The 26,890-nt window shown below is 36.4% G+C and overlaps 4 protein-coding genes across 5 annotated transcripts; 2 read left to right on the top strand and 2 right to left on the bottom strand.

The window, feature by feature from the left end:
* The first annotated feature begins 873 nt into the window (after positions 1 to 873).
* On the top strand, positions 874 to 2,965 carry LOC144431293 (uncharacterized). Of its 2 annotated transcripts, XM_078119229.1 has the most exons (4): positions 874 to 921; positions 1,362 to 1,508; positions 1,702 to 1,850; positions 2,624 to 2,965. In XM_078119229.1, the coding sequence occupies exons 2-4, from the start codon at positions 1,393 to 1,395 to the stop codon at positions 2,746 to 2,748; spliced, it is 390 nt and encodes a 129-aa protein (XP_077975355.1). In that variant the 5' UTR covers positions 874 to 921; positions 1,362 to 1,392; the 3' UTR covers positions 2,749 to 2,965. The 2 variants fall into 2 exon arrangements, with proteins under 2 accessions (XP_077975355.1, XP_077975354.1); XM_078119228.1 differs by lacking the exon at positions 874 to 921 and having other exon boundaries at positions 1,157 to 1,508.
* A 2,130-nt stretch (positions 2,966 to 5,095) lies between these two features.
* LOC120347879 (uncharacterized) lies at positions 5,096 to 5,854 on the top strand. The gene has a single exon (XM_039417994.2). It carries the CDS (start codon positions 5,096 to 5,098, stop codon positions 5,852 to 5,854), a length of 759 nt encoding a protein of 252 aa, XP_039273928.2.
* Positions 5,855 to 24,191: 18,337 nt separating this feature from the next.
* Positions 24,192 to 25,855, bottom strand: LOC120332396 (AN1-type zinc finger protein 1-like). Its single transcript, XM_039399635.2, has one exon. The coding sequence runs from the start codon at positions 25,853 to 25,855 to the stop codon at positions 25,085 to 25,087; it is 771 nt and encodes a 256-aa protein (XP_039255569.2). The 3' UTR covers positions 24,192 to 25,084.
* A 27-nt stretch (positions 25,856 to 25,882) lies between these two features.
* On the bottom strand, positions 25,883 to 26,771 carry LOC120332397 (MIF4G domain-containing protein B-like). The gene has a single exon (XM_039399636.2). The coding sequence runs from the start codon at positions 26,764 to 26,766 to the stop codon at positions 26,089 to 26,091; it is 678 nt and encodes a 225-aa protein (XP_039255570.2). The 5' UTR covers positions 26,767 to 26,771; the 3' UTR covers positions 25,883 to 26,088.
* Positions 26,772 to 26,890: the final 119 nt, after the last annotated feature.

Below are 26,890 nucleotides of genomic sequence, written 5' to 3'. Positions count from 1 at the left end.
CTTTTTGGCGTTTTTTTGGCTTTTTTCAAGTCTACTCTAGTCTCTTATATTAAAATCATATGAAATACAATATTTAGTGTGTAACAACGTACTTAGCTACTTAACATTAGGATTTCCTGGAGCATCGATTTTCTTGTTTGTTACATTAACTCTTAACCATATCCTACCCAATAAGAAACAATTGCAGTTTCTGCAGCTGCTCAGACAGATGTTCAAGCAGGGTTGTAAACATTGCCTTGTTTTCATAGTTTTGCCTATTTGTCAGTTCTACATTCTGTTTCCAAAAAATAGTTATATAACTTAATTTTTATTATGCCTAATATGGTTTATGTGAAACTTAGTTTAATTCTGCAATTGCAGTAACGATGTGATTAACTACGCTAAAATTACTAAATTAGATATCAGTGGTCCACCTGTGAGCGGCAGGGAGTTAGATAATTTTTTATTAAAATTGATGGTTTATAAATTTCAGAAAGGAAAAAATTTTCAATAGTAAAGCACGATATACTGATATAGGGAGAATTTTATAAGGTATATCACAAGTTTAAGTAGAAGCATGTAGGTATATTACATACTGACATACTGAGGCGGCACCTCAAATGAATGGTAAAATGATGCTGTCCGCTTGATATTTATTTTACTCTCTACCGTTCTATAGAAACTTTACTTTCTATTTGTGTGCCTCACCGAATTGACTGATGGCTCTACATCATCATCAGTACGTTGCCAAGCGCTTAAAATCTGACAAATCATGGGGCTTTTGTACTTAGTAAAATTGTTGGCTTTTTCTGGCTTTTTTTATGTTTTGATTTGGCTTTTTTTGATCGCTGGGGTCTGGCAACCCTGATTCCACGTGCTTTTTTGCGGCGGTGTCGGCTGCTTCCCGTGGGAAGTGGTTTTACATTCTGCTTAGATCAGAAGGTACCGCATTTTATAACTGCAATATCAAATTAGGTACCGTTTATCGTAATTTATAAGTTAAATATCCAAATTAGGTACCGTTATCTAGGTCAGAATAAAATTGATTGCAAGTACTAGTGAAGGATTGTAGTCTTTACTATTTGCTATACCGGTACCGGTATGAATTCTAACAACAATTGTATTTTGAATTCATTACAAACTTTGTTTCACAGTCATGTCGTTTGAAGAACTTTTAATAAATGAGGTGAAATCTAGACCATGTCTGTATGACATGAGTCCTCATTATCGTGATGTTAATATCAAATCCAACAATTGGGCGGAGATAGGAGCATTGCTGGATTTATCTTGATGGCAAAATCACGTTGTCTAAAATATTTTCAAGTACACCAAATTGAAAATAAAAGCTTGCTTTGCTCAACTAACACCACAATCTGATATAGCTATTTAGGACAGCAGGCAAGAGAAGTCAAGATGAAAAATAAAAATGAAAGTACCATGGAGTCAGGGGCACCCCGAGGCGTTTCAACGAATAAATGGCATCTATTTGAACACATGACTTTTTTAGATTCCTTCGTGCAGCATCGAAAGTAAGTTATTTTGCATAAAATCGGCACAAGAGTAAATATTGAGCTGCTGTGATATGTTACTATGATGAAAAGTGTGTGCCTATTTCAATGATATATCTATCACATGTTTTGAAATGATCTGTTCAATTTGGTACAAGTTAAATTCTTTATTAATTTGAAGTTATTTCAGGACCTTTTCTATTTCATATTTCAGAACGTCCTCAAATTTAGAACTTGTCACTCTATCAGCTGTGGTAGAAGGGGAAGAAGTGTCTGGGTCATCTTCTGTCGCACCGACACCAAAAAAAAGGAAGGAAGAAGTGAACATGCGGATTTTGAAAATTCTTGAGGAGGAGAAGGATGGTAATTTTTTTAACCTTTTCGAACATCGTTTTTGTTTCATGTTTTATCTACGGTCACACATGATATGGTGTGATCGAGATTAGTTTATTATGTTGTAGAATTAAAGGGAGCGTATGCATAGCATGCTCATATAGACAAGACAGCTACCGTATATACTCGCCTATAGGTCGCAACTTTTTACCTATTTTTAAAAAAAAATATAGGTGTGACCTATCCGCTCGACATACAGACGATTTTACAAAAATTTGGATATAGGCCATTTCTACAAATCGTAACACGCCGCACGCATCTATTACAGTTGACCTGGTTCTAACCATATAAAATTATGAGCGTCATTAACATATTTTGATTATATTTTGCCCTACAAAAAAAACAAAATAGGAAGATACCTATGCAAAAATCTAGGAAAAGGGCTTTTTAAATCCGTAGATTTTCAGTTTGACTTATGTGCGAGTCAAATCAAAATCAAACTTTTTTAACACAAAACTAATAGTGCGACCTATACGGTGGTGCGACCTATAGGCGAGTATATACGGTATGCTCAAATATTTGGCAAAAAAAAATAATAGCCTTCTGGGGAAAAATTTTATCTTTAACCAATGAAAATTTCAAAACAATTGGTTCAGTTACCAAAGAGAAAAGCGATTTCTTCTGAACGTGTCAAAGAAGAACAAGACTAAGTCTAAGAACAACAAACCGTTCACTATGTCCACTACGTGTCCAATAAACACGTAATGGTATAGAATATTGATACTATATATATTTATTTGTAGATGATCCAGACAAATTCTTCCTTCTTTCACTTCTACCACAGCTGAAAAGACTGTCTCCTGAGCGTGCTTCATCAACAAAGATGAAAATCATGCAATTACTCCATGAGGCTGAATTTGAGAAATGATTCAAATTCAATTTCCCACTTAAAAATTAGAAAATAAATTCAAACGTTTTTTTATCTTAATTACAGTACATTACTAAATTTAATTGACTCCGTACAAACTTGAGCAACCTTCTCTAAACAAGAACTCAATTTTCTAAAAAATTTTAATGTTTTTTATTGTTAGTTTACCTCAACCATTTTATTATTTGTTCAGGCAGTATGCTTTTTCATTCTGGCTATTTCTCATTACAGCTTCATGGAGTATTTGCATGATTTTCATCTTTCTGCTGCTGTTTATTTTCTTTTATCAAGCACAAATTCTTTTTTCAATTACGTTTATTTTCAAATATTCTTTGATGAAAAATTTGGATTATTTTCCAAATTGATTACAGCTTGAAATATTTTAGTGTAGCGTGTCAAATGTAAAATCTCTCATTCAGTAATATGTTTTTTCGATGGTAACCACTAAGCTAGATAAAAGGAACTTTTCATGTCCTTCTGACTCTTTGAAATTGCCAGGGGCAAGCTCCATCAACCATGAAATAATTTTTAAAGCTGTCGCGAACAGCCGCCGCCCCTACACTATTTCTGCGACCTTGCCTTTGCAGGGGCAAAAAACTGTTGTACCCGCCAACTTCCTCTTGTTATGTTTCCCTCCAGGTCTTCCCTATCCACTTCACCTGCATCTATCAGTGTATGGCGTCTTACATAATTATGCAAACAACATGCTGCCTTCACAACCAACTCTGCGTTTTGTGGCGACACACCCATGGGCCTCCTAAAAACTCTCCACTTCGCACTCATTATACCAAATGCATTTTCTACTACTCGCCTTGCCCTGGATAGCCTGTAGTTGAAAACTTTTTCATCAATTGGCAAATTTCGCCCCGGGTATGGTCTCATCAGGTGCTTCTGTAGTGGGAAGGCTTCATCCCCCACTATCACATAGGGAGCCTTTTTTGAGCTGTTAGTAAGCGTTGTTTCATCCGGCAAATTCAGGGCCCCTTCATTCATGAGCTTACCGAGAGCAGAGTGGGAGAAAACACTTCCATCACTCTGCTTTCCGTAAGCTCCCACATCGACAAAAACAAAATTATAATTGGCGTCGACAAGGGCCATTAGCACAATGCTGAAGGTGTGCTTGTAATTGTAATAAAGGGACCCTGAATTCACCGGTGCTTGAATTTGTATATGTTTCCCATCTATGCTCCCTATGCAATGTGGGAAATTCCACTTTTTCTCATACTCTTCAGCGATTTGCTTCCATTTTGTAACTGTTGGCGGGCTTAAATATTCTTTTTTGAGTGATGTCCAAATTGCCTCACAAGTTTCTGTAACTATTCCTGAAACTGTTGATTTCGATGTCCTATATGAATCTGCTATTGTGGTATAAGAATCCCCTGTTGCTAAAAATCTGAAATATGATATATGTGCACTTTTATTTGATGTTATGTTTATTTTGTTTTTAATAGTTCTATGTGGATGTGTTATAATTTGAATATTTTCTTCCACATACATTTTGCTACATGGTTTGAATATACAGTAATTGCTCACCTTAATGTTATTCCAAGCCTCTCTTCAGGAGATATAGGTTCTCGGAAATTAGTCGTGGTTTTAGTTATGTAAGGAGCCACTGGCACTAGACTCCTCAGGTCATCAAACATACCAGGGTCCAGGCGGTATTGGTTACGAAATGCAACCGTTCTTTCAAGTCTCATTTCTTGGACAAGTCTATGGTACTCACCTGCGTAGAAAGTAATATTAAATGAAAGATAAATGTTTATTCAACTTCAAGCTCTACCGTCTGTTCAATACACAGGTAGATGAAGAAAACAGTATAAGATAGCCTATGATTAATTAATCTTATATTAGTATTTTGAGGAAAGACCACGCAATTTCATAGGGCGATGATTTGAACTTACCAAGCTCTTTCCTTCTTTTTAATATGGGATGAACCCAATGTTCCCTTTGCTTTTGCTCCGTATTGTTTGCCAAATAAAGGGCGATTGCCAATCTTTTCCTTTTCGAAAGTGGCATATTTGTAAATTTTGTAGCGGAGTGGGAAGCAGACGAAATTCTAGCTGAATTTCCCGCGTCAATGTTCCTAAGCAACCGCCTCTAGCGCCCTTGAGTGGTGAAGAAATGACGCGCGCTATGTAAACACCTGCCCCGCGCGACCAGAAGCCGCGCCGCGCCGCGACGCATCCAGTGTAAACGCACCTTAAAGGTGAGCGATACATGGATAAACAAAAACATGACCCGCTTGGTACAAGCGGATACAAGAATTGCAAGCTCAAGAATATGATATTCAGTCCTGAAATGGAAGCTGAACTAGCTAGTCACATCAAAACACTTGCAGCAAACTACCATGGCCTATCCAAAGATAAATGCCGATGTTTGGCGTATGAGTTTGCAGAAAGAAACGGTGTTGATGTGCCAGAAAATCAGCAAAAAAGCTGGTCAAGGGTTTTGGCTTGGATTGAAAGCACGCAATAACCTTGCAATTCGAAGTCCAGAAGCTACTTCATTAGCCAGAGCAACGGCGTTTATTCGCCATACAGTGGGACAGTTCTACAAAAACCTTGCCAAAGTAATGGACCAACACAAATTCGAGGCACAAGACGTATATAACATCGACGAAACAGGGTGCCATACGGTGCAAAAGCCTGAGAGCATTGTTACGGAAAAAGGGGTTAAGCAGATTGGTTCTGTCACATCAGGTGAAAGAGGTGAGCTGGTAACCGTAGTCAATGCGATCAACGCTGCTGGTGGATATATTCCGCCCTACATGATATTTCCCCGTGTCAATTATCGTAATTATTTCATACGAGGTGCGCCACTGGGATCTGACGGTGCGGCCACCAGATCAGGTTGGATTAACGAGGAAACGTTTGTCAACTATCTCGATCACTTCATTGAGCATACACACTGTATACCCGACAGAAAGGTATTGCTCATCTTAGACAATCACGAGGCCCACGTTTCACTGACAGCTGTTGACAAGGCAAAGGCGAACGGAGTTGTGGTGTTGACCATCCCTTCACACACGTCCCACAAACTCCATCCAGCCTTTAGACAAGACTGTTTATGGACCATACAAAAGAGCCTACGCGCGCGCGATGGATAATTGGATGAGGTCCAATCCGGGTAAGACTGTGTCTATATACGATATAGCTCATTTGGTGAACGAAGCTCACATCTGCGCATTTGTACCGCGTAATATCCTAGCTGGCTTCCACAGCACTGGTATTATGCTTTTCAACAGCGACGTATTCTCAGATGAAGACTATGCGCCATCTTCAGTTACAGATCGTGAAAATCACGTTTGCTCGGCAGTAGACAATGTTGAAAGCGTGTCAGGTTTACAGAGAAATCCCGATACTCCCACACACCAAAAAGATAACACAATTCAATCAGCAACTGGCGTTGAGAGCAATACTGGTTTGCCTAGAGCAGTGCAGACTACCAACGCGGAGACTCCTTATGTGTCTCCAAGTGATATACTACCTTTACCGAAAGCAGGGCCAAGGAAGGTGAAAGCTTCTAATAGGAAAAAAGGTAGCACGAAAATTTTGACAGACACGCCAGTTAGAGATGAAATAGCAGCGAAATCGGTGGCTAGGATAGAAAAAAATAGAGCAAAGAACTTCGGTCGGGCTAAAAAAATGCTTTGCAAACAAGAAAACAGTTAGAGTGAGGGTAGCACCATCCGGATGTAGCACTTCTTCGAGTGGAAGTGAATCTAACGAGAATGTATTGTGCGACGATACTGATGACTCAGAGGAGGAAGATCAAAATATTATCGAGGGCGATTTTGTCATAGTTAAGATTAGTGGAAAATCTCGAATTGTTCACTACGTCGCAAGAGTTGATGCTTTCGAAGGAAAAGAGTTCGAAGGAGTGTTTCTCCGCCGGGTTTTAAGCGTAAATGACCGAACTACTTTTATTCTGGATGTCGAAGATGAAGCACTTTGGTCGAAGAAAGACATTGCAAGAAAGTTACCAATCACTAGCATTATTGGAACTTCACGTCGCACCCAGTTCACGTTTTCTTGTGACCTCGATGATCAATCAATCAATCAATCTTTTATTTGTCAACACAAAAAACAAGCATATAGAAAACTGTTACAATAAATGAAATATACTGATCATGTTAATTGTGTGACTGGAGTCGCGAGGGACCTATAAAGGTCTTCAAGCAGCGACACCTATTCAATCAGCGACACCTATGAATGGAATCTTTGATTTTCACATACTCTGTCACACGCTATTTCAACTTATGAATAAACGTTTCTTTTCGATTTCTAAGTGCTACCAAGGTGTAATAAGAAGGCTTCGGTGGTATAATTCGTTTCCATTCTGTATTGACTGACAAAAATAAATAAGATTATAGATGCATTGACTCCTATTTAAGATTAGCTAAGTTAAATTTGCCCAGTTGCCTCACGGTTTCGATACAGAAGTATTTGCATCTCACATTTGTGAAAGATACTCGCCCGATTGCAACTTAAACGCTACTTCCCGTGCCATTCTGCATGTAGCGGCTCAACTCTCATCAATGGTATGCACAACTCTCCTCAACATGCAGGAGACTTGTGACATCTGACATCCCTTTTTAAAACTGGTATAACTCAGAAACAGGGTCGGTTGGATTAAAAGAGACATAACTGTAATATAGCAGAGGTAATGACCTTCGGATGATATGAGCGTCTTCAAATTGCTACGAACGATTGAGGAGATATAACTAAATATATAAAAAATGGCTCATCTCTCCCGCATCTCCCCTACATTTAAACCCATGCACATTTGCACCCATGTACATTTTCACTAATGGACATTTGCATCTGCGCACATTTGCACCCAAGTACATTTGTACCCATGCACATCTGCATCCACGGATATTTAGGCGCAAAATCTACAAAAAGTATTGCTTCGGTAGCGCACACTGACTGTTCTCGTTTGTTCAATAATTCTCCGCAAGGCAAAATTGCGGTCTTACATTTAGATGGTATTGACAAGCGCGACGACATTTGTGAATATTTCATGGAAGTTGGTAATGTTCCACGGCAGGCACAATCTGGTTTGGGGGGAGACCAAAGAAAAGGTAGAATTACTACAGGTACACTTCTGACATCAACAAACTATATATTTACAATGCTTCTTTTCGGTAAAATGCTACAAAACCGACACTGATACATACCAATGTGCTAAATGTCCGTAGGTTTATGCAAACCAACATTATACTCTGAGATGACTAAACTCAAATGATTTCTCAATTCCCAATATATCTGCAGAAAAATATCTTCTATGGGGTCATGCTGAACAGAAACAGCGTATATCCGATTGGATCGATTTCGTGTTGTAGAAAAAGTAAGGTACAGACTGCTTTTCTACAGTTGGCAGAACATAAGCCTGGATCTATCCAGAGTACTCCAGACGTATACTTTAGTTTCACAAGAGCGTATTAAAATGCAAATTGGTCGTAACAAACATTTACCTCATTGAGATATACTTTGCAATACTTTTTACATTAAAGTAGTATAAAATCTCGCATATGTAACCTGTTTTTCATAGATGAACAAGTAATCTGACGTGGTTGCATACCAAAAACTTCTGCTTTCTTGTGAATACCCTACTTTAGGAGGTATATATGAGAATGGATACCTGGTCAAATTACTCATTTTAGATCAATCGAACTTGTTGCAGTTTCGATTTCAGTCCAATGCGAAAAAAGGAACTAAGCAAACTGATATGCATTCACTTTGACAATCGACATATAGAAAATAAATGAAAACATTATCTTTCTTTTTGATGTTTATTTATATTGATAGTTTTTACCAGAAGCCAGATTGAAATAAGAATAATTGGTAAGCCAGTAATGCAGTTGTAGCTACTACATGAACTGATCACAGTCAACCTGCAATCGTGTTCGCTATCTACCACATTTTCTGTAATTAGCTCTAAAATGCCATTTATCAAAGTTTTCATCCAATTTTCTTTATTCTTCCGCTTTTATATTGTTTAGTATAGGTGGTTGGTCACGCAGATTTTTCATCAGAGAGGTCCTAAGCTTCTTCCGTGTCTTTCTGCAGTTGTCCACTGAAATATTTATCATCCTATGCAAATAATAGAAAAGATGGAAGAAATCTGCTTTTTTTTTTTTGTCCTCACCTAAAGGTCAGGTAGTGTTGATGTGAAACAGTAAATAGTATTGATGGAAGAAGAATATGGATTGATGTATGCTATGGGTATTTGTTTGTCTTTCTGACAAAGCGGCAGTTGGCCACAGACCGAGAATATGTTAACATTTGAGGGAATTTGTCCAGGATAGGTGAAACAGAACTACATAAATCAGATTTTTAGGCGAAAAACAAACCGATTTGTTAGCAAGTGGGCTGAGAACTTGCGCATAGTTAGTGTTAGTAAAAACAGAACTATATAAATCAGATTTTTAGGCGAAAAACAAACCGTTATTCAAGATTTGTTAGCAAGTGGGCTGTGAACTTGCGCATAGTTAGTGTTAGTAAAAACTTTTCGGGAAGCCTGGTAGGAAATGTCACATTTTGTATATAGAAAATATCTATTAAATTTAATGGCATATGATATGGTACTGATGTTTTGCATACTATGTGCAATACTAACCAGTTTCATTCAGTACTTCTGCTACTGTTTTCCAAATTATCTCTGCAGATTTCTGCCACTGTATGCCGGATTACACACATCGCTCAATAGCTTGCAGGGGAATGATGTTTTTATGTGCATCATGTGACCTTTTCATTTCAAGATTAGTGATATGAATTACTGGAAAATAAAACGATTAATTCAATTTGTATATATATAATCTAAATTATATACTGTATATCGGTACGTAACCGTACATTGAGATCTGATAAAGAATTTCTTTGGTGGCAAATTTTTGGCTTATTATTAAACTAGAAATGTCATGAACAAACGATGACTTTATGTTTTTATCATCCATTTCACACCCGAAAGTGTTGCTATATAGTAGTACGCTATTTTACCGCGTTTCCACGAAAAAAAAATAAGACTGGGTCTCATTTCAGTTTTCTTCCGAAAAATTACACCAGGTCTTTTTTTCGTGGGGTGCCTTATATTTTTATTCATCAAAAACAAAATTACAAAGTAGAGAATTACAAGATTTAAAAAATATACAAAATATGGAAACCGATATCCATTTACTTATAAATAACGCATTTTTATTAAAAATAGCTGCAAAACATAAATTATCAATCATTCAAAACGTGTAGGAGAGATTTCTTGCTATCGACTAGGTCAAAAAAAAGACGCTTTATTGACTATAGGTCTTATTTTGAGGGGAAGAAGCTTATGTTAAAATCATTTTTGAAATTCAGACTAGGACTTATTTTCGAGGAAACACAGTATGTAACTATGAGAGGCAGTACGATGTTGCTAGAACTTTCTACGTTTCATGCGCAAGCTGTATTTAAATTTCAGTATCGGCATCCATTGGTATGTTTTCCTCACCCAACAATTGAAATGAAATGACTTGTAATGGTACGGTACCGGTGTCAAAGAGTGGGGCTGGTAACGTGATATACATATACAGCCAAAAATATACATATGGCGCCAACTAAATATACATATAGCACCAACTAAATATCCATGTACAGCCAATTAATATCCAAATACAGTCATTTTGGTGATGTACAAATACTGCCAAGTCATATGCATATACAGCTAATTAGATATACATATGATATAATAAGTGTGTTAGGGTTAGGGTTTTAAAAATAACTCTCAGAAACTCCAAAACGACTTTTGTTGCAGTTACTTACGATAAGTATAAAATATATGTACTAATATATTGTTATATTAGCATCATTTAGTCTCTAGTGACAAGTATTTTTTTTTTTTTTTTTATTTTTTATTGGATTTTTATTAAATAAAAACAATATGGCAATAAACAATATCGCTCAAAATCAAAAAAACAATAAATAACAATATCATTTCAGATCACTCTATAGGACATGCATTTTTTGGATTTTCATAAATTATAAAACATTATATAGCAGCAAACAATATTGATAAACTCCTTAAACCATTCCACAGATAATTTTGGATTTTATACATAAAAACATAGAAATAAATAAATAAATAGTAATATTACTCAATAACACAGACATAAGAGTATTTTTTCATAACATGAACATAACAGTTTTAATCAAATTATCTTACAGAATAAACATGAGAGAATTATTTTTTATTTTTTTTCTAAATCTCACACTTTTAAATATATATTAGGCTATATAAAGACTATAAACAAATTAGAACAAAAACACAGTTGTCAGGTTTAAGCTAAGTAATCAATGATTATATAAATAAACGCCATTTTGTATTATGTATCATGATTTTACCATTTTTCATTGCGATATATTTCTCATTGTTTCGAATATCAGAAATGAATTTATAAAAAACATCAAAAACTGGTTTACGCTTTTGAATCCGACATCTATATATAAAGAAACGTGCAGCTAACAGCACACAGTTGATGAATTGCATATCAGAAATGTCATCGAAGCCAATAAAACATTCTTTCATTCCAAGATTAAAATCCAAGTTATCGGTCTTAAAGACAATCCATTGGTCTATGTCAGACCAAAATTCACTGGTGATTGGACAATAATAAAATAAATGCAAAAGGGTTTCAATATGTAATTTACAGAATTCACAGAGGTTTGTTTCCACTAGTCCGAATCCATATAAAACATTATTCAGAACTATAGCTTTATAAAAAAATTTAATTTGAAAAGATCTAAGTTTTGTTTCAATAGTTGATAAATATGAGTTTGTGAAATACTTGTTCCATTCCACACAAGGGATATTAAAAGATTCCTGCCAAAAGGATTTGTACATGTCTGGTGGGACAAATATTTTTCCAATCATTATTCTATATGCATTTTTACATGAGAAGTTTTTTGTAGTGGATGAAAGGAATGCACTAAAATCAAAATCACAAAAGTCATCACATGATTGAGCAATCTCATTCCATTCCTCAGGAATACTGCCTATGATTTTGTAATAAGTTCTATAATCATTAGCATTATATGGCATGCAATATTTACTAATTAACTCGAAATAAGTATAAAAAGTATTGCTAGAAATCAAGTGTTTCAATTCAGAAATACCATGCTCTTTCCATGTTGAAATATAAAAAGGTTTTCTACTGTATTGCAACTTTCTATTGTACAATATGGATTGATTGAGTATATGTACATTTGTAACAATATTTTTAAAGTTATACCAGTATACTAACATATCCTTAATAGTGATAAATGGAATATTTTTGATAAAATGAGAGTTCCGAAATAAATTCCCTTTAACAAGGATGCCAAATCCAAATCATTCAAATAATTAAGTTCAACAAGTTTCCACTTACAAACTTTGGCATCGTCTAATAGAAATCCCACCCACTTAATTTTTTGTGCTATTATAAAGCTATGTACATCAATCATGTCAATCCCACCCAACATTTTTGGACCAATTAATGTTTTTCGTTTGACTCGTTCCCATTTGGAGTTCCATAAAAAATGATATAATGCAGCATTCAGTGACTTTATATATCTATCTGGTATAGAAACGGGTATATACGTAAAACTGTAAGTGAAAAGAGAAGCAATTAATGTCTTAATAATACACACCTTACCTAATAATGTAAGATTCCTCATTTTCCATACTTGAATAATATTTTTTGCCTTGTTTATGATTTGGGGGGAATTTACATCAAATAACTTGGATAAGTCAACAGGAATGTTTACACCAAGCAACTTTAAAGAGGAAGTCAATTTGAGGCCAAAGTGACAAGTAACATGTTATTTGTTCGAAGCTTACAATGTCAGCCTCTCGTGGTACGTTGTTTACAATTTTATCGTACATTTTGCCTCTGTATGCAGTGCATCGTGCGCTGCGTATAACCAATCATTGTAGACCCATTATTACCCTTTTTCCCTTTGCTTATAGCGTAAATTAGTAATTTTATCTGTTGTCTGGTTCAGCGTTTTTCTTGCGGTCATTTTCGCATCACGTATTCATCGTGTAAGAGCCGCAGATATTTGTCCGTATTGTGGACTGTTTACTTATCTGTTATATATATATATTGTAATTGTGTTAGCCACCCGGATCGGAAAACGTTTGGTAAGAAATTAGCCTTTTGTTGTTGATATATGTAAGTTAATCAATTGTGTTTTATTCATTTAAGAAAATCGCTGTTCTTTGCCAAGTGTATAGAGAAGAAGCTGATTTATGCATGTGTCTTATTCGTGGATAAAGGGGCTGAGAGTGGCGCGTTGGATACGTGTTCATTGTGTCTCGTCTATATAGAGTCCGGGCTATCAAAAGACGTGACACGTGGTGCATGAATACATGTCTCTATAATGCCGTAAGATAAAGCCCCACAACAACTGATTATGATAACATGCGAAATGTGTCGCTGCCTACGACGGCATTGAAAATCTCTTTTCAGTGAACTATGCTTTGGTTATTTTGTCAACGAACTAATCAATAGAAAATTTGGTGCCAACTATCATTACTCACATTACATGTTGGGATTATTCGAGAAAGCATCGCCAGATTATGTTCATAGGATGAGACCATACTCGTTGACGCACTGGGAGTATAGTGTGCTTATGCTTACAGAAAATCCATAACGGCTATTGATTGAAATATAAAAAATGACTTACAACTAGTGTAAAGTAGATATAGTAATGATATGAACATCATTCAGCGGTAAGACTTTACATTTTGCCTGTGCAAATGAGACATAAAGACATAAAGTTGCCAGTGCATGTAGTTAGGAAAGAAATTAAATTAAAAAATTATTGTTGAGATTTCAGTTTGTTAAATAAAAAAATGATTCGACTGGAAATGTCATTTATTATATGCAAAGACCAGACAAATATGGAAATGCCATTGACATGAGAATGAAACTGTAAATATGCTCCTATAATAGGGTATATAATACAACAATCCTGGCAAATATAAAGCATAGTAATTTAGATGTCGTAAAGCGGTGGTTCTTAAATCTTTGTGACAATACGCCTTTGTAAAAACTCTCCGCGCATGCGACGCACTAGGGAGAAAATATTTGAAAGCAAAATAAGAGAAACTCTGAAAATCAAGTTTGGTTAGCGTTGTTACGATATAGCTCTCGAATAAACCGTTTGTATCATTTTTAGTACAAACTGAATATTCGGAAAATTTTCGGATTTACTAAATTGAACTAATCTTACAGTGAACTCGGAAAGTAACATTGTGGTTTGATTTGATCAGTAATTATTGACTACAGTTATGTAATAGTTTATTCAAATAGGCATACCTACAGTCAGTAGAGTATTACTTACCAGTTAAATATTTGTGCGAAGCAAAATTCAAATGACTCGTCAGTGCGCCGTATCGCACCATTCGAAAACTCCTGTTGTAAAGAAATAAGATAATATTTTAGACTTTAGTGCAATGGTTCCCAAACTTTTTAGAGTTGGGACCCACTATTTTTACCACAGCTTATGGCGACCCATTTAACTTCAATAAGTTAATAAAACATTGATGGAGGAAACAAATTTAATTTCTCAAATTGAATTTTCAGTGAAGCTAGTGAGAAAGATGAGATTGTTTCTTGCTATTTTCCATAACAGACTTGACATTTATTTAATTTCAGATAGTTTTAGACGTAAAAAATTGAAAAGTTGCAGTTTATTTCGAAATTTGCTTTGCCACCGATCCTAATAACCAGCATAATTGATCAAAGATTTCTACATCTTTTCACGACCCACCAAGCTTCCTCTTGCGACCCACCAGTGGGTCGCGACCCATCGTTTGGGAACCACTGTATACTAGAGCATTAAAATGGCACAACATTATATTCCACGAAATAAATGCCGGCAAGATTGTATAATTACACAATTTAATTTTTAGCTTGTACTTGTAACTTGATTGCGAAAAAGGTATTTCCATTACATGTGAAAATATTGAATATCCCATCATACTGACTTATTAAGAACTGACTTGTCAATTATTGGAAAACACTGCCACTGCTCGGATTACATTTTTCGATTCAATTTAAAAAAAACCTTAGAATGAACAGCCACATTTTTATAATTCTTTTGCATGTGCTTGACTGGCTATTTCTATCGGCACCATGACATGAGCCATTTCATGCATAATTGTGTGAAAGATTAATGAAATATCAAGCTTATCCGGCTCCAAAATTAAATTATGAATTTGTCAAGGTCGATTTTATACGTAACGCCCGTCGAAATTTTGGATGTGTTGCCCCTTAATTTGCAATATGTTTCATTGGAAACACGTCTAATTTTGTTGTCACCAGTGGGCAAGGTTGTATATGAAAATAGGTCACGGATGCTATTGTAGATCGACACTACCATCGGTGTTCATGGTGGGATAATATGACATCTTGCCAAGTTTTCAATTCCTCCATTCTTTTTTAATCTTCAACTGAATAAGTACGACAATTTCGACATTTCCAGTTCTGGTTCCCGAATTCGTCAGTTTCACATTTTTCATGAAACATTTTCTCACACAGTGTACACTGCAATGTTTCAGATCTATCACGTCGCATCCTGCAATGGCAAAATACTTTGCAAGTCCACCGAAGGGATGTTTTGGGTACTCTGGTAGAATGTATTTCAGGTTTAATGTGACTCCAAAAACGTCAATATCATATTGAATGAATGCCATTTCGAGCCCTTCATTAAATTTATTGCTATATGTTAGTAAACAGGGATTCATATTTTTGCGAATTGCTAGGGCGTTGGCTATAGCGAAATACCCACATTCATTTCCTCGCTGCTGTTGAACAGCCATCATTCCAATTGTGATGCTATCACTATTGGTCCCACTGAGCTGCACGATTTCAGGATATTTACTCGATAAAAGACTGTCATACACGGATGCATGATTTTTTTGATTATTTTGTGGACGGATTATTGCCAATAGCCGAAAAATAGTTTTTTCATATAAGATTTTCAGCCATTGGATTTCTAATATAATCTATCAGCTGTTGTGGGGAACTATGACATCATAGATTGGCGCCTATTGGATATTCATCGAGAACTACGCGCACAGGCAGTTTTATGTTTCATATATTCCACCAAACGTTAATTTAAATATTTTGTGGACAGATTATTGCCAATAGCCAAAGAATAGTTATCTAAAAATGGATTTTTATGCAGCATATTTCTTGTGTTTCCAACGATAAGCTGTCGTGTGGGGTATTATGACATCATAGATTTGGCGCTTATTGGATATTTCTGAAGAACTAAGTTGGTGCATATTGGATATTCCTCAAGAATTACGCACATTGGCAGTTTTATATTTTTTATTTCCCATTAAGCGTTTATTCGATTAGTTGGTGAACAGTTTATTGCCGTTAGCCAAAGAATAGTTCACTGAAGAGCGATTTCCAGCCAGCACATTTCTTGTGTAATCAATGACCAGCTGTTGTGGTGTATATATTATGATATTAACACTGGCAGTTTACGCGGTGTGACTCATCGTAATAAGCGTTAGGAATACGCTCGCCACCACATCTCTGATTAATCTGCGTGGGTTCGCAGTTTCGAATCTCATGCTGGGATGGATATATGCAAAAGAATTTCTGGCCTCCTTGCTGCCGTAGGGTGGTTCAAGTAACCGCTTGTCGGTTACAGCTTCCTCCACCATCAAGTCCATGCTTCCGAAAACAAATAACTAGCTAATCCCATACCCGACGGACGAGCGGCCGCGGTTCGCCATATGGTTGAGCCGTCTTATCGGCTTTCTTCTCTCCAAGTATAAATAGGTAAATCTATCTTATTTTGATTGTTTTATTTATATATTGATTTGTCTATATATGCATATGACTTGGCAGTACTTGTACATCACCAAATTGGCTGTATATGTATATGACTTTGGCTGTGTATGGATATTTAGTTGGCGCTATATGCATATTTAGTTGGCGCTATATGCATATTCTTGGCAGTATATGTATGGTACGTTACCAACCCTATCGGTGTCAAATGATGGTAACAGTCTAGCTGCCCCAGTTTTATGTATCTTTCACTCTGTCCAGCAGTCCCGATTGCCGTTACCGTTCTAACTTCGCCAATCAAAAATGTAGGATTTCTCCTGTCAATCTTTTTATCCGATCTGACACGATTCAAAATACAGGACATTGATTGTATTTAGTACCAGTAGTTTTATTGTTCAAAGCAAACTTCTTAGGTCTAGATCTTGAACTTTAGCGCATGCATCTTTTATGATGAGAATCAGAATCAACTTTTTTCTTTGCAGTTATCGATAGAGATTTTATTTTGTTATCCTTGAGGTTCATGTATTATACATGTATCAACAGCTTTTTTTACGTAACATAAGCTTATTTTAGCAATTGTCTTTGCAGGATATCATCAGAAACGCCAGTCAAAATTCTGTCTTTGATTAACTCATCTTATCGCCAAATTCGCAAGACTTGGATTTATATTCCAGGTCTACAACAAATGACGGAATAAATTGACCTGGCATCCGTGCTCCCACAGTTGAATTGATATCTTGTTAGGGCTATGTTTGACTTGGGTAGGCATATTTCAGCAAATTTTCTTTTCGGGCATTCTGGATCATCACGATTCACGAGACTCAACAACGTCACATTTAGCTGACTCGTATGTAAAAGATTTTTCTCTTTCTCTTCTTTCTTTCCCGATCAAATTAAGCTAAAACTGAAGCATCGATATTGACGTCATGAATATCATCTTACAGAAATATGGACGTTCCCCCGACTGCAGAAATTTTTTTCCTTTTCCTAACTATTGCAAAATTTTGGATCTTATATATATCCAAACCAAGTCAGAACTGCTCAGTAGTCCATTGCACTGCGAATACTCTCCATCTAAATATTTGATGATGCTGATCTGGGATTTTCATCGCAGAATGTTTAGATCAGGGGTCACCAACGCGTTGCCCGCGGGCACCAAGTCGCCCGCGAAGACCATATTAGTCGCCCACAGGTCTGTTCCAAACTAAGCTTAATAAAGGCTCTTTTAAGTAAGCTACATCAATTATATTTTGTCCTGCTATTTTAGTATAAATCACACTTATATGGGAACTAGAAATGGCACTATATTAATTATTGTAATTGTAACCATCAACCTTATTTTTATTTGACCTCAGTAATGTGACGGGTCAATTAACACTCTTCCAATTATGACATCACACTGAGATCACATTCCACGAACCCGCGCTTTTTCTTGTCCGTTGGCTAGCGGAGCAGTAATAATACAATTATTGATTCCAAAGAAAAATCCATCATTTTCACGATGAATGGGAGGTGGATATATTTATACCACCATGAAAACAGCCTGCGTGTGTCTCATTAGTGGGCCGATTTTAGCGACGGCAAAGCGGAGAGATATTTCACATCTTGTCACGTAATCTTCCGCGCTAACTACTCACTGGTCAGCACAGTACGGACAGAAAAAATCTCGCGATTCAAATCATACAGTAATCCTATTTTACGAGACCATCGTTTGTTTCAACCTATCCTTTCGAATCAACATTTTTGACATAAATTCAGGATAGGAGATTTACATATTTATCCCGGGGGAGGAGATAGCCGATAGGACGGCTTAACCATATGATAAACCACGGCTTCTCGCCGGTTACCATTCGATGTCGGGTATGGAATTAGTTAGTTATTTGTTTCCGGAAGCCTGGACTTGATGGCGAAGGAAGCCTTAACCGACCAGCGGTTACGTGAACCACCCTACGGCGGCGAGGAGTCCAGCAATCCTTTTGCACATAACAATCCCCGCATGGGATTCTAACCTGCGAACCTAACGCTTAACACGATGGGCCATAGCGCCGCGACTCACTCCACCAGGAACAAACATGGAACACGCCTCCCTGATGAAAATCTGCAAGACTCGCTCAGAGTTACAGTGTCAAGTTACACGTCGGAGTATAATACTCTGCAACATTCGATAGTACAACCGTTAAGTCCATTTTATCTTAGACTTGTGCAGAGTGTTGAAAATCAATTTGAAAACACTCAGTTTTGAAATACAATTTATTAGTGTCTATACTTCACTAAATACCAGTAATTATATCAATAATTGAAGCTTAATCGAGCAACTGATTTTTTTAGAAGTGTACATTGAACTGGTAGCCCGCAGCTTAATCTGTACCCAAAAAGTAGCCCTCGGCTTCGAAAAGGTTGGTGACCCCTGGTTTAGATTAATTTCCTAACCTGGGTTCGAGCGAATCCATGGAGTTCGGCTGAGCCAGAGGCGTAGCCAGGATATTTTGCGCCCGGGGCAAAATATAAAATTGGCGCCCCGACCCCCACGTTTAATCATGTTTTCTATTGCATTTAATTGTATATGTAAAAACAAATTATATATCGTCACGTTAATAACCGAATTGCGTAAGTCATATTTAGCTGTTTTGAGGAAAACGTAAAAAAACTTCCTAATGATACTGCTATGCCATTAATTTGCCATAGTTCAACTTTTTGATCGTAGCCGGATTTAAGTTAATTTGTATGACGCAGTCATGTGACGTCATAATGGCGCACTGTGACTTAGGAAAAAATGTGTCTAGGACTAGGGGACATACGCAATTTTGCAACTTGACTTTATGTACCAGTCCTGAAAACCGAACAATCCAAAATAGCTAATCTGTTTCAATTACATTATTTTTTATGTTTAAAAATATATATTTCATCAATATAACACGCTCTGCACATCCACCGAAATAAGACTAAAGTTAAATATAAAGAATAAAACAGTAATGTACCATTATATAAAAGTCAACCAAGGTGAATTGGACTCAGACAGTGAATATCACAAGTGCACGCCTTCCTATACAGTAGTATAAATTGAAAATTATTGGCGCTAAGCTAGAATCTGAGATGCAAAAACTCGAAAATCCTTCGCCGAGGTTATTTTGCCTTTGTGACGTCACAATAGTCCTGCGTTAAACAAAGATAATTCATTATGACGGAACAATTGAACAAATTTGCATATCATACAAAATCTCTATTTTTATGGGTTTTGGAAGTCTTAAAATAAAATCTGAGTAAACAGACAGGTGCGCAGCATTACATAAATACCTATTTTATGAAAAAACTCAAAACCGCCAAAAATGACTTACGCAATTCGGTTTTTAGCGTGACGATAAGTGAATTCAAATTTATATTTATTTATATATTTATTATTTATTCAAAAATATATGTATATGTAAATTCAAATGTAATGTTCATTTTTTCAATTTCACTGTCGTAAACTGGTTAACACGTCATCAAAATCTGTTTTTTTTTCCCCCAATGTTTCTCTTTCAACAACGATCCTGTCCCGTTGATGCACGCGAATACGACAAAATAAGTTTCAATTTGCTTAAAGACCGTTCACAGCTTGCAATTGAAACTGGTATTGTTAACAAAATTTGTGGAGAGATTCGCAGATTAGGTAAAACGTCGTCTCCAAAAGACACAATAAAACCAAGAAGAGCCAAAGGAGTTTCTGGTTGACCTACAGTTTTGTTACTGAGCAGCATTCTGCAATCTCCAATTTCGGTGAAAAGTTCGTGGCCATTGATGTCCGTGTCGTAGAAATTTACAAAATCTGTGCATTCTCGACGAATTGTCGAAAACGGCATTAGGGTCTTTTAGCACAGTATAATATATTTTATGTAACTCTGCCGCAAAGTACGGTACTTTGACAACAACGAAATACAAAACCACGTATTACTCAAAACCTGTATTAACATCATTCACCCAAATTCCGTTTCCATTTGTCTTCAGCACAGTACTAATATCAACTTACATCGGAGTGCGCAGGCAAGAACTTAACGATACAGAACCACGTAATTAACGCGGTGCATTTTGTTACCTAACGTTACCAAATCAAATTTTGCTTTGTTTCCCGGCCAGATTTTTTGGCCATGTAATTACGATGGAAATCTGACCGTGAGCGAACTATGTGCGTGATGACGTCGGCAGTCGTAAGTGGTCTGACCAAGTGTGCAGTTTGCCATGTACTAGGACTAGATGTCTGCCGCCGGTGCGATCTTGCTTGTGACCATTTTTTACCCTTGTGAAATTTTTGCAAGCCCCATTTTGGCGCCCCTGTACCTTGGCGCCCGGGGACATATGTACCCCACTGCCCCCCCCCTAAGCTACGCCTCTGGGCTGAGCTGTTCTAAGGGTTCGACGAATGTCGTCTGCAATACTTTTACACCATGAGGTCTTTCCATTACCCAGCCTTTTACTTATGTATAATAATTACAATATATATTTCACCGAGGATATCCAAAATTTGAAGTTTAGATTTTATTGGAACTTTCAATGACGGGTATAGCTTATATCTCAGTTCATCGTTAAAACGCTTTCCGCTTATCTTATCTTCGGTGGTTTAAACCTTAGAGATTTAGGTTGAATATTTGCGTCAATGTTTAAATTTATTATCTACCAGTAAAATGTCGCTTACATTTATTCACAAGTTGAAAATCCGAATTAAGTGTATACAAACGAACATGGAATTTGGGCGTATTTGTTGTAGAATTGGAATAGTTTGTTGCAGAAGTTTGCTTAAAATATCATCACCCGCCCTGGAAGACGGAGTCGTACGGTATCATTATTTCTTTCAATCTTTATATCCGCACCTGCTTGTTATTTGGATTATGGGATGTGAATGGCTTGGACTCTCAACGCTTTTAATGCACCATTAAAACCGCTCGGATTCTAAAAGTTGCAATTTTTGCCTTGGGAGGGTTCCCCTTTTTCAGTCGCACACTTATTTTTCTACCAATTTGTCTCCTATCGCGGACGCTATTGTGGCACATCCAAGGTTATTTAGGCAAGGCGTTTGGTATCTAAGGTTACACTACCATGATCGTGGTGGTTCCAAGTTTGTCCGAAACAATCTTTGCAATTCAGAGGAGTTTTTTGTGAAATATGTCAAACATGAACGATACCTGTTGTTTTCTTGTTTTAATTTATGCTGCTATATCCAGTGGTGCACTCATAGAGTTGGTGGTGGATACCCCTTTTAATATTGCATGCCCGTTATAAATAACCCTAAAATTGAAGACGGGTGCATTTTCTAAAACATTGTACAAAATTAGATTTTCCCTTATAAAGTTCTGTTTGCGCTCCTGGTTTTAACTGTTCAAAACATTGGTATTCGACAGACAGTTATCGCAGTTACGTAGGTAGAGGTTTGGCAGGCTCGCTAAGGTTAAAAACCACTATTTTAGATGAAAAGTGCGATATTGGTAGATGTTGTTAAGATTGTAAATATGTTTCCATCAGTTTCGTAGGGGCGCCACGGGTTCTATAATCATACATGGCAATTCCTGGTGCATTGCGCAAGATTTACTGCCTATCGCCTTCGCGCTAGTGGAGTTACTTACGTATAATACAAGGATGCTGCAGAAAAAATAGGAATGCCTATTCTTGTTACATTACTGGTCTAGGCTCAGCGATCCTATTGTAGGCATTTCGGGAATTATGCAGATATATATTTAGACATGTATTGATGTATATACATAGTTCAATTTACTGCGAGTGCGGCTGATTCGAGCCGAAGATTTGAGTACAAGTGAATCACAGACAGAATTAATACAACTGGGTTAGAAAATATTTTTGGTACTCCCGAAGGGTGTGAACCAAGATGGCGGACACCGGAACGTAGTACGTGCACCGGATTAGGGTTGGGCCATAATTTCAGATACAAATACTACGGGAGTTACTTGGCTTGTTCCCGAACTCGTAATAGCACTAAAATAAGGAAAATTGGAATAAAATTACGGCCTAACTCTAACCTGGTTCACATAATACGTTCTGATGTCCGCCATCTTGGTTCACATACTTCGAGAGTAGGCTACTATATTTTTAATGCACTACTCACCACTGCATGCAAGCCTGAAGATACATTCAAATGATATCTTGGAGGCTTATATATGGATGGAACTGAATTATACAAAAAACTTCAAACCACGCCTTTCAAGCTCAAGCCGTACTTAGGGTTTTGTTTGTTTTCCTGATTCTGTAACCAGTATTGTTTATATCAATTTTTTATCGTCTGCTATGCTGATTACGGAGTCAAATAAACTCATACCTACGTCTGCCTGAACGTATTATTCGAGAACTTACAATCGATTTTTGTGTGGACGTTTAGTCGATACCATGATAATCACCAGATACCGCTAGTGTTTTGAATTTTAAGGCACGAAACGCTGTCATGTGCTTGCACATTTTAATTTAGAAACTTTTTGTTTGTAAACATCTAATTTACATGCACAACGGCTGTTTAGAATTTCAATCATTGTTTCGAATCGTGACCCACCGGCTATATATATTCATATATATATATAGGTTTATTTTCTTTTCATTCGATAGATGAACTCGTTTTTGTTTATTTTTTTAAGTTAAGTATCACTTCCCACATTTTTCGCCTCAATATCTTTTGTGTGTGTATTGTTTTGTTTTTGCGAAGGAATCGAAATAAATAAAATCTATCTATCTGTACGACGTACATTTTCATTCAGATATATTTGCAAGTTATTGACGTCCACTTATTTCTGCTATAGCTTGCGTACCATGACATTTTTACAAAAGTATTTGAATGTACATACCCAGGAATACGTTAATGATTACTGCGCGGCATGACTCCACAACTCGTATCGTCACTGTGGCTTTCGTACCCGCGGTCGCTGCGATAGCGACACACCAATCGTAGAGCGTTTCATTCAGCGCATAGAGAAATCCAATACATTAATACGTCCACAAAAAGCCTTGCCTCAACCCAATAAGAAATCTGGTAAAATTGGAATATATCTTTTCAACTCCAGGGCAGTATATATGCGGAAATGTTTTAACCGACTCCCAGCCAATAAAAAATGGGACTATCGGATAATAAAATTTGACTGATAAACTGTGACTTTTGCATGCTTCATCAGTTTCAAATTAAAATTCTAACTCCAGGGGATTTTAGGTGAGATGATATAATGAGACAAAAACACCATTTTCAGTACCAATCACTGATGAATGTAAGAGATGTGGATTTTAGCAGCAAAAGTGCAATACACCCAATTTTGACAAATTATTTCACGAATGGGGTGTGAAAAAAAGATTGTCGTTATTTAGATTTTAAGGTACCCCAACAATTCTCCTGTGGGCTTTTGACTTTATTTTTTGTGAGTCATAGGATGGTATGGGGCAGGGAATACAGCCAGCGTAGTCGCATTGAAAAGCAAAATAGACCTTATTAACATTAATTTGAAAGTAAGAGTTGCGAGTAAGAATTTACGGCTCTCGCAAACAGACAAAAATGTAAGAAATCTTTAGTGTTATGAACTATGGTGTTTTTTTGTTCTCTTTCTTATTGTATCTTTTCAATTCCTAATCCGTTCTGTAAGTTTAAAAATGTCAAACCAGATAAAGTAAGACAGGTAAATAATGTAATTTATTTTATGAAAATTTCGCGAGATTTTTAGAGGAAAATATCATCTCGACCACGTACATTTTCCATTATTGCCGATGTATTTTAGTATTTAGTATACTGAGTTGGGTGAATATTCAACACTGATTATTCACGCTGTTACTAATTTGCGGAGTTTTTAATCATTATTCAATACGAAAGTAACACGGAAACGATAGAAAATTAAAAGCAGAAAAATGTCGACTCTGAGCTTCATAAATATCTGCATCCCGGGGTTAGAAATGATACTATTGTTCGCTTAAAATCGGGACCGTAATTTCAAATCCTACGCAGAAGATAAATATCAGAAGAACGTCTCATTTTGTGTTATGAATTTACTCTATTATCTGAACTCACACTTCTGCCCGAAATGTAAAAACCAAACTTCGATGTCCGCCGTTGCGTGAGAAATAAAACTTATAAATATAAAAAGTGCTTTAATACATTAATTGGGATGTCGGCCCCCAAAACGATCGCGATTACAAAAACAATCAGTGATTATTAGTAATAAACGCTAATAAATAAATCATAAATATAAATAAATAAATAATAAAGGGATGCTAACTCTAGAACGATGCACAATTTTTAGCTGGCTGCGCCCCTGGGGTAATTGTAGGGAGCTAGGAAGATTTCAAATACATTGGGCTGAATTGAGATTATTTTACTTTGAAAGGCAGTTACTCATATTTTCTGCATCATTAATTTTCATTTTGAAATCCTGAAAGAAACTACATTCATTGATTTAGATCCACAATAGGTGCCACTTTCAGTCGGCACTGCAAAGTCTGCAATATATTTTTACCATATGCGCAAAATCTACAAATCAAGAAGTTTCAGAAAGGAAACAAATGTTATGATGATTTTTCCACACTTAGAAATTTTAAACTAGAACCAGAATATATTATTTCATGGCTTATTGCATCATTGATAGTAGAAGAAAATGGTAATGATTGTTCGGTGTCCATATTAAGCAGACCAAATCTATTTTCTAAAGAAACGTTATTCGTATTAATAATTTTTTCAGTTTTGCAAAGATAATCAATAAGCTTGCCAAATGTCCATTCACCATCCACAAATATATACCTCTCTCCTTTGGGTGTGTAAACATGGAAATATATTCTCTTTTCCATTGGAATATTTTTATCTCCAACAGACTTTTGTTTCAGTTTCATAAGAGCAACCTTAGCAGACAGTTTTTGATTCTTCTTACTAACAGACTTTTTTTTGGAATTATCACATACAGACTTTTTTGGATTAGTAGAAGAAGTTTGAAATGTTTGCATACCAGCTTTTCGATGTGGTTCAGATTTTAATTGATGACATTTATGATCCTCTGGAAGGCGATGCTTCAAACAGAAATGCTTCCCACAGAGATTACATTCCACTTGTACGAGATCGCTCTGATTGCATTCCTCAAGTGAACAACTATAAGAACGAAGGGGAGTAACTCTAGTCAATGAGGAACCTTCTTTAATATAGTTGACATCTGAACAGCTATGTGCAGTTCTACCCTTGTGATCCAAACAAAATATCTGAGAGCATCCATCACATTCAAATGGTAGGAAATCAAGTCGCTGACATTGAAGTAAACTGCATTGTTTACCAATATTGAGTTCTGCCATAGCTTATATGAATTAAATATCTTGTACCTTGATACCAGAAATTATAAAAATAATAACCGGTTAGTATCAATTAATTCTCCCAACATAAATATGAAAATGTATGCAATTGAATGATACTATGATTATGTATAATTATTTATGTAATATAGGTATATATTATTTTGTTTAAATGAAATAACATAAAAAAATAAGGTATCATTGAGAATCGTATATAAAAATAAAGCATAATAACATTAGACGCTGTTTGTATCATAATAATACGTATTAGCATCAGAAGACAATTTCCAGTTTCCAGCTCGAAGTTCAATAATTTCAAGCAGCAGCAATCTTGAAAGCTGTGATGTGGTTTCTGACAAAAACAATTCGCGAATTATACAAAATAGTTCAGCCATTTTCTTCTCATTCAATCCTTCCAATTCCTCTCCATGAAGTTGTATTTGCATAACCAAACATTGAATAATTTCCTCTCTTTTATTGCTCTGCTTCGCCACGCTTGCCAAAGAAGCCAAACACTCGAACACTGGAGTTACTAAAGCAACAAGTGCCCTCCCATCAATACGGATGTGGTGAAAAATGCTACTCAAAAAGGTCACAAATGCTATCAATCTGGCTTCATTATGTTCTTCAGTCGTTCTGATGTTGGTGTACTCTCTTTGGAGTTTTGTGAGCAAAATGTTCCGAAATCGTGTATCATTTGATATTTTGCCTTCATTTTCTACAAATATGCTGCACAGTTTTGCAGCATTACTTCCATATTTTACATCTGAAATTGCTTGCAGTACAATAATTTCAACTAGGGGTCTGATATCTTGTTGGTTATTGCCGCTCGTGTTCCAGCCACCCAGGGCTTTACTTACAGCATCTCTGTTCTTCCTGTTAAATCCAAGCTGTTCTAACATATTATGCTCCATAGCCTGGCTTCCCCAATAATAATACTGAAAGCAACAGTACGCAGAAAATCACTTTGTTAATCATAGCAGCAGCTGCAAATCGGGCGAAAAGCTGATTTCAGCTCTGCACGAGTGCGAAATCGTA

Source organism: Styela clava, chromosome 13, assembly GCF_964204865.1.
Source record: "Styela clava chromosome 13, kaStyClav1.hap1.2, whole genome shotgun sequence".
Lineage (NCBI taxonomy): Eukaryota > Metazoa > Chordata > Ascidiacea > Stolidobranchia > Styelidae > Styela > Styela clava.
Note: the sequence above shows the minus strand (reverse complement) of the source record. Positions and strands in the feature narration are given on the sequence as shown.